The following is an 11,882-nucleotide window of genomic DNA, read 5'->3' as shown; positions in this document are numbered from 1 at the left end:
GCGAGGAAACAGGACTAGTTGGCCAGGTGTCAGTATAATGTGACTGGGTGGGGTGTCACGTCTGGTGTCTTCGGTGTGATACTTAAGTCGCGGAAGCGGCGTGGACTTGCCCAGCCTCAGGGAGACAGTGTATGTACACAAACCTAATGATATAACATTAGGACATACGACTGAAAAATTGTTAAGTATGACGTAAATACCCATACATACGTACATTCATACATGCATACACCCATCCTTCCATGCATACATACAAACAAATAAACATACATGCATACAAACATATTTACATACAAACAAACAAGAGGGCGGATTTCACAGGTTGCATGTGTCCATTTGCCAAGTATTATACTGTGGTTGATGATCCGGTTTTACTCTATATGCTATAGTCTTTTCCATAATGCGAAAACGTTACGAAAGAAACAGAGAAGATTCGAACTCTTGATTTGGTAAAAGGCTTGTGATCTGGACAGAGACGGTTGGGACAGGTTGACAAACAAACAAAAAAACTTCATTAAACTGGACAAAGTATACTCCCCTACCTGCTGTAATATCTTCGGTGATGTACTATGGCTATAAAGCAAACCTTAAAATATTTATTGTATGCTTATATTTCAAGTCGTGTATAGCCATGTTCATACAATGGGTGCAGAGCTCTCGAGGTGTAGATCGAATGCATTCCGTAAATAGACGACACATGCCGCAAGGCTTTCTTGGGCTGACAGCCAGTGAATGTAGGCAGATGAAAAAATTAGTTTAAATTGGACAGCATCAGGCTTCATTGTCTTCAGTAATGAAGCCTCTAAGTATAATGAAGAGGTAGAGCTCTAAGCTAATTGCTTTTCCAAAGGTATCTGTCGTCTTGAAGTATGGAAGCCAATTCTCTGTTCGAGGCCTCATAAAACTGATCCAGCAGTTGGTGTGTTACGTTCCACATGTCACCAATTTCCTGTGATTCAGGAAATCTCTGGTTCCTGTTTGTCATGGAAACAATGTTATCCAATTCTGTATCCGAAAGATCAACTGAAAACAAGAAAGAGCACCCCAATTACTCTACATTTCAGAAAGAAAAAAGATACCAATTCCTTGAGTCATTTCTAGAACATTGGCTCATTACTGGTCAATGGGGCAAGGTAAACTGTAAAGGTCCTACTTCTCAACAACAAAAAACGCTACGATTTCCAAAGAACTATTGATAAGATATGTAAATTGAAAACAAAATTGCCACATTTGCGAAGATGAAAAAGAACCATTGCAAGCCTATCAGAATTCTGGTTTTAAAAACACACGCGGTCGATAATTCTCGTCCATATCTCGGTGGAGATATTCAACCATGCACATGTAAAGCGCAGATATGCAAGATAGCTAAAACGTTACGCTGACATTCATTGCGTTTCGTCTCGGCAAAAACACGATTCCCGCACCTATAAACTATGGACAAGGGCGACAGAAACTGTGTATAAGGGCGAAGGAATCACAGTGTCGGTCTCAAAATATCTTTGGGGTTATCGACCGTTACCTGGGGCTTCGTAAAGTTACGCCCGTAGAACGAGCCCCAGCTGGTGAACTGTAAAATACGTCGTCTGTCCACTTTGATGTGGACCTCAGCGTTCTTGATAAAACACTTAAGGGAGCTCCACTGGACTTATAGCCAATCATGCAAAATCACGGACGTTGTGGAAGGCTACTGGTGTCCAGTACTTGTACGGTCATTCTTGTTCTATGAAATGCATTCGTATTCTTTACAGCGAGGCACCATCCACTTTTTTGCGTATATCGCTTGTTTTTTCTTGCACTTTTATGCGGAGCAAAGCACAATGAATATGTGATCACCGCATGTTCCACGCATCTAGAAGTTTCACGCATCCGAGTTTTTTTTCCTTCTCCATGCTGTAGTGTCATGCTCATTTTATCGAGTCATTCAGTAAAACTTTCAAGCCATTTGATTTGGTCGATACAGATTTTTACAGGTATTCATGAGCAATACTGACCTCTGCCATCGGTATGAGTCAATATTACACTCTTTCACGCCTGTAAAAATCTGTATCAACTTGTGTCATGAAGAAGGCCATAACTCATATAATCAACAAAGAGCCTACAGGTTCCTTACATACCTAGATCTAGGAACGAAAACACCCTTTTCAGACTCTGACGGAGATTCTTAGAGTAGTCCTCGGTTTGTAGAAAAAGACACTGATCAGGCGGATAGACTTGCAACCATCGACGGATGTAGGGGCCATACAAGCCCACATGAAGGCGCAACTGGGTAAAGAAGGCAAATATGATTGGTGTTTTACGCCACACTCAAGAATATTCCACATACGGCGGCGGCCAGCATTATGGTGGGACGAAACCCAACAGGACCCGTGGGTAAAGCCACGACCATCCGCATATTCGGAAATATATGGAATGATGTAACTATATGTACATAATGTGATGAATAAAATTCAGTTACCACTAAATGTAACGAAAGGATTGTTTCTTGGTGCATAAAAATCCTCAACTACAACCCATAATAAGGCCGACAATTATAATGTGTATCTCTGCAGTACAAGTGTGCTGCTGGCAGTAGAAACGGTGATAATAATACATGCTATGTATAGAAAAACGATTGATAATGTGAGATAAAGTAAAACATAGCGCAGAGCATGCTGGCGCCAAAGTTGCACGCACTGCTATGACCACAACTTCGGGGAGTCATTAGATAAATACATAACATACCATTTGCCAAGACCGGAGCCTTTATCTAACAAAATCCTCTCCTAATTATCAGTCTAAGTGTCACAATACAATTACGTTTCCCAATGATTTACAAAGATATGTTAATTTTTTTTTCGCAAGGTTAAACTCTAAAATACTTACTCGCATCGTATTTATGACATCTTTGTCGTACAAACAAGCATTCAGACTGCGAGTCTGTAGGCACAACTTAAACGTCGTCACTGACTCCACAGCTCTGTCGTGGAAGTTCACAGCGGACAAATTTTTGCCGTACATTGGAGATAGATAGAGATATTCAGACCACATCCTATGATAACGAAAACATAATGTTGTAAGTGTGCATGTGAGTGCTGAACAGCTTTGCGGTGGCCAATCTCCCCTGAGCTGGAGGTCATTTTTTTAGCGGAATGACTCGAATTCAGAAAATATCCATCTCTTCAACCTGTTAAAATCCTTGCACCATTATTGGTTAATAATGATTCATAAAGGGAAATAGACCTGGTACAAAATACGATTTATTAACGCCTTCTTAATTTACAATCGAGTATACTTCAACGTCAACGAGAATCATTGCATGGCCCATTATATGCCAAAGTGCGCATACCATATTGACTCTTAACCAAAGATGATTCGTGGTCGAACCCAGCTTATGCTTGTGTCACTGCGGTTTTTATGTTATTGTGAAGACTACACAGCAAATCGAGTAATTCTAGCCCAGTGACATCTAATAAATTTCAATTAGCATCACTGCATTTTTTTACCAGTGCCATGGTGCTATACGGGGCGTGTAATTTGCTACTATTTAAATTTTCATGAACCGTAAGAATAAAACCCTAACTGAGATAAACTGATAAGAGGCCCGATTTCACCGGGGACGTGTGACCATTTGCCAACAATCACACTGTCGTCAATGCTCTGGTATTCTCTCTCTCTGTTGTATGTCTTAATTATACTAAGTCAGGCAATTTGTCAAGATCCTGGCGAATTAAGACGATAGTTTTCACCAGCCCTCATCCTCGGCACGACTATATATACCCCAAAGAAATCAATAAACATCTAAAATGCCAAAGAAGAATGTTCCTTGTCAATCTGGCATTTAAAAAAATCGTTTACTTCATGGAAACTTCTGAGAATGAAATTCTCACTTACCTTTCTGTAGGATTTCTCAGCAAAACAATAAATTTGGCTTTAGGAAGGATGTGCTTGAGACAGTGTGAGTTGCGAAAGCGAGGCTCTTCCGCGGAGGCGTCATTTTCTGGAATTTCTCTCCAGTAGAAGTTATCCCACAACGTTGAGCCGCTGGCGTCAACTAGGATTTGGAAGACACGGGAAATAATGAGTTCAAGAGAAATGTAAAATATTGCAAAAAAGGCCTGTCTATAAAGCGTTGATGCTGACAGGATCAGCCAAAGCCCAATGAAGTCGCAAAATGAAATTCCTTTTTTTGGGGGGTTTGGCAAATTACGTTCGTTTTTCTGTTCAATCAAAGCAACCAGTCAGTTGATAAATCCATTAAAGAAATGGACGGCAAGAAAGGCAGACAGATGAACGATTTACTTATGTCAGGTCATAAAGACTGGTTACTTATTTCCGAGCAGTAAGAATTTCAAGTTGCATGTAAATCATACATGCTAAAGATATGAAGACTCAGAGGCCAGGACGTTCCCTGGCTCAGTGGAACCCGCGTTCATAGATAGCCTATGCCGTTAACCAACAAAGCTTATGTGACGGTTGTCAGTTTTGTGGGTGGGGGTAAGCGGGGGGAGAGCCAGAAGTATGGACTACCGACCTTGGCCGGTACACCTACCTGACAAGGTCGTAGCGGAAACATAGAAAGCTGGGTACGAACACGCGATTTCATCGGTCAAGGGTCAGTACTTTAAACATCAGCGAGGCAACAGAAGGATCATATAGACTCATTGATTGTGACACAACCCAGGACCCACCTGTCACCAGTCTGTTAAACTTGTTATGTTGTCGTTCTGACTCGATAAATATTTGATCGGTAGCTGGTTGCAAAAACGACAAGTAATCCTCAAATGACCGAAGTGAAGACTTTGGATCTAAAAAAAAAGAGGAAATAAGAGCTTGTCACTTTCAAAATTTAAATTATTCATCAACTCTTGACATCAAGCGATTAATCAACTGACACTTCCTATGAAATGTGTGTAATAAAATGTAACATACATAACACTGGGTATCTGTAAGGCCTCAATTTTTCTCTGTCACGTTGAGACGGCAAAATCACCAGCCAGCCTTATGCATAAGGCGGCAACATAAGCATGTAGTACCCCAAGGAAGTAGATGAATAATTAAAAATCTGTCATTTGTATACATATAAATCTGCCAAAGCTGCCAGATTCACAGCCTGGAATACGCTATGAGTTATTTATATAGTTTATCGGTACAGAAAAACGGGAAAAAGCCTAACTGAAACCACAAGTTGCCTTCATTTAGGTAAAAAAAACGGCGATTAAACTCAACGAGTTTAACTCAACGAGTTACTGTTGACATAGAGTGGAATGCATTCTTTTCTAGTGCTGCCAGGGAATGCTATTTCTGTATGCAGGCTCTAAAATATATGACATGTAAAGCCTTACAAGCAAAGCGCTATGTTCATTTAAAGGGACATTGAATCGACGCTGACTGACAGACAATTTCCTGGATTAAAGCCTTCAGGCTTACTCTCGCTTGAAGAAATGTGCCATACCCGTACCTAATATTTAGTTTAGGCTACAACCCGAACACGGGGGATGTCCACGCGAAAGTATTATTATCAAATATGCTTAGCTCTCGTCTGTACTATCCCCGACACTGTGACACGGAGCGTGGTTAGTTCAACAGTAATCAAACTGATTGGTCAGTTTATCGACTTCTGTCATGGAATACAACGACACGATGACGCGAAGCGATGATACGATGGCACCTCGCTTCGTGCCATCGTGTCATCGCTTCGTGCCATCGTGTCATCGCTTCGTGTCATCGTGCCACGTGGTGCACTATGGTACATACATTTCATTACTATAGTCTATTTCTTTTAACCAGTCGCTTATGCTCGGCTATCTGTAAAATCAATCATACTCGCTACCAAAATTGAATTCCGTTAGTGACAAGTAACACCACATTCTCTACATATTGATATGTTGTAGGTTTTATATTATTGTAAGAAAAACGCACTTAGAAACCTTTTTTCATAATGTTACTAATTCATAATGTTAAAGTCCATGCCTGATTTCAACACCAAGAACTCATTGCCTCGGGTGACGTCAATTATTAAAGAACAAGTCGTATGTTGGACGATGGACGTGGAGAGTACTATGTTTCACAAGAGGTGCACCAACATGCGGTTAGAACAAACTCCACACATTAACACAACCTACACCACTGCCTCAGCGAACAGAATACATTGTTTTTTTATAACAAAATTTCCTGACATCCAACTGCAAACCCATACTGCCATAAGACCATTTACTACTACACTCAAAACATTCATCTGTTAAATGTAACAGAGTCTATTGTACGAGTGATGCTAGAATGTATTCTGTTATTATAACACATTTTAACGTCATATTTAACAAAATATCACGTTAGTCTAATAGAATCGGTATGTTGAATTAATAGAATGTGTGCTATATTTAACAGACTAATGTGCTGCAGTAACAGAATACATATAACACATTATTTTTTGAGAGTAGAGACCAAATACAAATTCATATATTAAGGTTATAATATACTAAATCGTGCAAACAATGTCAACTATGGAAGTGTCAGAAACAGGGTTTAAAATGGATAGACGTCTGAACACATTGAATCCACACAATATCCAGAATGCCGTTGTTTTTTGAATAATTAAAAAACTGTCTGAACACGCTTAAGGATAAAGGCTCGACGCTACACAAACCCAACTCAAAATGTATGAAAAAATTTGGACAAGCATCAGCAGCAGAAAATGAAAATAAAGATCACAATGCACTGCTCTTATCACGTGAGTATTCTTGGGACGGCACGAAGCGATGGTACGATGGCACGAAATAATGGTAGGATGATGCTAAGCGATGGCACGACGGTACGATAACACGAAGCGATGGTACGGCGCTAGCATAGTGTCATCACTTTGTGCCATCGCTTTGTGCCATCGTGCGATCGCTTCGCATCAACGTGCCATCGCCGGGCGATGTGTTACAACCCAGGCACTCACTTAATCGATGGAACGATGGCACTGGTTCGTTGATGGCCATTTTCCGGCTTCCATACATCTGTGATACAAGATCAATCATATCCAATACACAGACAGTACCCGACCTAGTCTGAAGCCATTATAAGTTCTATGGTTTTATTTCATAAATCGTCACTCTCCACGATTAGACGATCTGAGAACGGTTTTGCACCGAGAGAGAAACTCGCTATCACTAGACAGCACCTTGATAGACGTACCTGCGCATGCGGAAGATTCAAATTTCCCTTGGTCGCGTGTTTTTTTGTTTGTCAGGGGTGATATAGCGATTGTCATAAACATGGCCGATAACAAACGGAGCCCATCGCTATGACACTGTGTTCAGGTCGCTAAGACTAGGTATAGCCTGGATTTGACTCACTCTCTATCTGACCAACCAGTGAGCGTCAATTCTGTATCGCTTTAAGTGTAGCTGACTCCTACGAGCCGTGGCCCCATTTTCACAAAGATGTCGTATATGTACGATAATTGCACATATAGAACAATGGTACGGTAATAGTGACGTACAAAATATCGTATGACAAATGTACGATAAAAAATGTCCTCATCCCCACATATTTAGTGAAACGTATAATGCGATACCGCTATCTTTCGTTTTCTTATATGGTATTTTTATTACAGCAGCTAAATATCACGCACAGTATAGGTTTTGGCTACAATTTTTACATTAGTTTCATTTTACTTAAGGAAGCCTTTATTGCTGATTAAAACTATTAGGCCATGATTGATACCAATGTGAAACAGACTGACAAAATAGCTGTGCGCGCATGGGCAACCAAGTGAATGGATTCCAACAAGGACAGAGCATGATCTATTAACTTTTGTACATTAACTTTCACTCATGTTGGCCAGGTTTATAGGTGAAGGAAAGGAGAATGCCCGGAGTAAATCGCTGACCTGGAGCTGCTGACAAACCTATTTTAAACCGCAGCAGAAACAGTCAGATATGGATTCGAACACGTGACTTCATTGGTGAACACGTGTCTGATTGTCGCAGCGAGTCAGCACTATGACATTTGAGTCAGAGCTTTTAAGAAGCTTAAGCGCAAAAGACAAAGATTCATTAAACAGAATTTAATCAACACACTTTGATTCTTGTTTAACGTCATACTCAGGGTTAGTTAAATTTATGTATGGGGTAAACCGACTTTCCGTTTTGTAAGTCACTGGGGAATTTTCTCACTAATGATGTATGCAACCTTCCATGTCATATTGGTGGAAGACAGGTAAGACGGCGCAAACGGATGCACCAGCACAGTCGACATTGTCACAAGGGCCCTGCGAACAATACAAGCGGGTGAACTTTTATAGAAGGTTTGAGGTAAAGGGTATTGACACTCACCAAACCTCTCCCTGGTCCACCAGTGACATTCTTTCCCACGAGGTGGTACTACTTCCGGATGCGCGATGACCCGATAATACAGATCGGTCGATGCGCATTTAGCAAAACCAGCAATGAAGAAGTATGGAAGGCAATGGAAGTTTCCACGAGATTCTGTGACATTTGATCCGTATTTTAAACGCTCATGCCAGCACGGATTTTTGAAGCTGTGTAAATAATTTATTGGCCGCTGAAAATATGAGAGTATCATTTTTAGTAAGGGGATAAACATGAAACACCATAACTTTCTTTTTTTTCCACCAAAAACAATAATTACATAACATCTATAAGTTTTTTTATTACAGTGTGTAATAGCGATTTTTCTCGATGATCTAAATAAATGACTCTTTTAAAGATAGGGACACGTTCGTACACTAGGAAGTTCATAGCTGCTGTTTATATTTTATATTTTATCGGAATGGTACAGTCGCTGTCCATGGCACTGCGCTCTGAAACGAGATCACTGGATAGAGAAAAATCAGACTTCCTGAGAAGGCGAATTATATTTATCTTTCAGAATATCACATATTATGATTTTAATTCTTGGACACACCTGTATTGGTGCCGAGATATTCCAATTTCAGGAAATCCTTTGGTTGCAAGAAGCCACAAGTCAGCAAACGCTTAAGGGGCAGTATCACAGCCAGTTTCAATTAAATATGAAAGGGACACTTTTTTCTGATAGAAAATTCTTTGCCGCTCTCGATTCCACGAAAAGCCAATTGAAAATTACCATGACAACAACTTACCAGTGTATTATGATCTGATGATGGAGTTTGATGGGGTTTTTTTTTTGGTCTTTTTATTGGCGCTGCATTCAATTTGTAAAAGCTTTAAGGTCTTGATCATTGATATCTCACAGACTATCTGAAGTGTTTCATCATAGAAAGACACTTGAAATGCTTGACATAATACCACTCTTGTATTTCGTCAAGAGCACAGTACCACACCGGGTTACTTCAAACGTAAGTGTCCAACATTTACACATCTAAAAACATGCATTAAACCGATATGCTTTGTCCATTTTACAATATATTTTTAGGCAACCTTGTATAGTATTCGAAATTGATTAGTTGCTTATTTTCTGTAGAATGAATGAGTGTCGCACAACGTCATACATGTATAGGAATAAGTTGCTTTAAATTGCCTAAACTGTTTCGATCGCATCTCATACCGTACACGCCACTGTGTATTTGCCAAGCAGATGAATATAGACGTTACCTCTATATCACTTACATGCATTCGTATCCTTCAAACCTAAAGGTGAATAATTTTACATCTTTCTCCAAATATCAAAAAATATCGCTGTACACTAAACGCGGGAGCAAATATCACCAGCGTGTGGCAAACAAGACAATGCTGCCTGCATGGATATTCTGTTGTTCTAAAACAACACGGGCTCGTATTATCGCGTTCACTTACCGTTGACAAAATGTCACTGTCGTACAACTCTCCGTTACCTATCGTTGAATTACTGGGTTCGTCCGATGCGCGGGATATAGTAGATGTCAACCTGGGACTGTTACGTACAATAGTCCCAGATGTCAACACATCCTTCTTCATCCAAGTTTTGACCGAAAACATTGCGTTGTGGAGACAAAAAACACCCACGGCACCAGCAAGACACAAAACCAAAAAAAATCGTCTGGCCCGAACACTTACACCTCCCAATTGGCTTAAAATAGTTCGCACCATACTGCGTCTGACCTTCAATAAGCACATCTTGTTTTAGTCCTCCGGTTGCCGTGAGATGTTTAAAGGAGTATGTGAGGCACTGAGTTTCACAAAGATGTGTACAGTAACGATCAGAGCGGGAATACTGTTTGCCTATCTTGATAAGGGAAATCAACACTGAGGCTGGGCCTTAAATCTTCAAATTTATGTGAGGATGGCATTTAACAGCGCCCTAGGAGAGGCAGTTATCTGTGTGTTTTAAATATTCTATACTGATTCATAGATAAAATTTGTGGTTTCACACAACACGCAATTTTCCTGGCATATTGAATTTCGTTCAAAGCCTGTTCTAGCGGTTTCTGCATATTGCTATCAGCACTCGGACACAGTATTTTCCCATTTCATGAATGCCGTCTCATAACAGGTGTATTCGGCATAAGATTGCAGTAACACATGAGCATTACAGTACAATACTTAACTGACCACTCAACACCAACCAATTGGTCAAATAATGCAAAAGTATTTTAAGACAGCAAATGGTTCTTCCTACCAATCACGGTTCGCGCAAACTTTTGAGAAAAACATTTTTACAGGAGCTAAATGGTACTGTCTTTTGTTATAAGTTTTGGTTTTTGATTGTCTCCAACACATGGTTAAGGACCAGGTGCAAAGATATAAACTTTAGCAATCTTTTTCAGGTATATAAGGGGATCAGACATATAGTGGTTTGCCCGGTGTTAGTATATGGTAACCTTTAAATTGTTTATTTATTGATTTCATTTATGTTTGACAGCGTGTTCTAGAATTTTTCACTTGCATTGCTGTGGAAACATTTACGGTGGAAAGAAACCATCGCTCTTCGCCGGACATCTGACAACACTCTCTGAAATAAAGCTGCAGGATTCGAACACGAGACCTCACTGTTCGATGGTGACAGTTGTGGCGCAACTAAGCGCGTTAACAGTCGTAGCCAGCGAGAGCGAGGGCTCTGCTGGAACAACCATGTTAATAAACCTGTCGACTATAGGCCCGGATGGCGATCCCTACAAGCAGACATAATAGTACGACCAGCATTATGTAGAAGGCGACGTTAAACCATCGCAAGCAAGCGAACACACACAGTGAGGAAATCCTTCACGCCCGACACTTCTCGAGTGATAACTGTGCAGTCCGTTAAACTACCTTGCCTGTCATCGGTCGCGTTCTGCGATTTATCGCAATGAGTTGCGTGTATTATATTACATGCAGGACGACAGTGGCTTATACATTGTGTAATTACATGACTTGTGTTCAGTTCGCAAGAGGGTCTAAGAAAAGGCCTGTTAGGCCCTGGGCATTAGATGTGGACTCCTCTCTTGATCTGCCGAGGACAAACATTGTAGCGTCTGATATTAATAACTTGTCCTGCTGGTGTAGCAAAAATACGACGATCGATTTCACCTGCTAAAGGAGGATAGGACAACCATGGACACAGACTGAACAGACAACAAATCGATGTCGAATTTTTAACACCCAAGCTAATAAATCTTCTCTTCAAATAAAACTCTTTCATGTCTTTCAGTAGAACAAAGCGAGCTTTCATTGATCCTCGCTAACGTGCAACGTGCTCCATAGCCAGAATGGTTCTACGTAAACATATTGTATTTCACTCTTTTTAGATCAGATGGGTACCATTTAAACTTCTCAGGTTGAGCGACACATATTACAGACCGCTGCCTGACCAAACTGGTCCAACGTCGGCACAAGTAATGATCTACATGTATCCCCGGTATACGACAGTTATTGATATGCATGTATCACGGTACACGACAGGTACTGATATACATGTATCTCCTACACAGAGCCACGTATTGGTATACATGTATCCCCGCT

General features: G+C 40.5%; 1 protein-coding gene across 1 annotated transcript; it reads right to left on the bottom strand.

Moving 5' to 3' along the window:
- Positions 1-296: 296 nt before the first annotated feature.
- Positions 297-10,062, bottom strand: LOC135475885 (carbohydrate sulfotransferase 15-like). The gene is made up of 7 exons (XM_064755833.1): positions 9,759-10,062; positions 8,298-8,526; positions 4,668-4,784; positions 3,871-4,030; positions 2,863-3,028; positions 2,115-2,262; positions 297-1,023 (listed from the first exon to the last, which is right to left on the bottom strand). The coding sequence occupies exons 1-7, from the start codon at positions 10,056-10,058 to the stop codon at positions 833-835; spliced, it is 1,311 nt and encodes a 436-aa protein (XP_064611903.1). The 5' UTR covers positions 10,059-10,062; the 3' UTR covers positions 297-832.
- Positions 10,063-11,882: the final 1,820 nt, after the last annotated feature.

This window comes from Liolophura sinensis, chromosome 9 (genome assembly GCF_032854445.1).
Source record: "Liolophura sinensis isolate JHLJ2023 chromosome 9, CUHK_Ljap_v2, whole genome shotgun sequence".
Classification (NCBI taxonomy): Eukaryota; Metazoa; Mollusca; class Polyplacophora; order Chitonida; family Chitonidae; genus Liolophura; species Liolophura sinensis.
This window is presented reverse-complemented; position numbering and strand designations above follow the sequence as displayed.

Bases quoted from the DNA above. Each gene is read 5' to 3' on its own strand.
- LOC135475885 (XM_064755833.1), bottom strand. From the start codon at position 10,058: ATGTGCTTATTGAAGGTCAGACGCAGTATGGTGCGAACTATTTTAAGC. The intron at 4,031-4,667 runs GTGGGTCCTGGG...TCCAAATCCTAG, and splicing joins GTTTAACAGACTGGTGACAG to TTGACGCCAGCGGCTCAACG. The intron at 2,263-2,862 runs GTAAGTATTTTA...TTCTTTACCCAG, and splicing joins ATGTCATAAATACGATGCGA to TTGCGCCTTCATGTGGGCTT.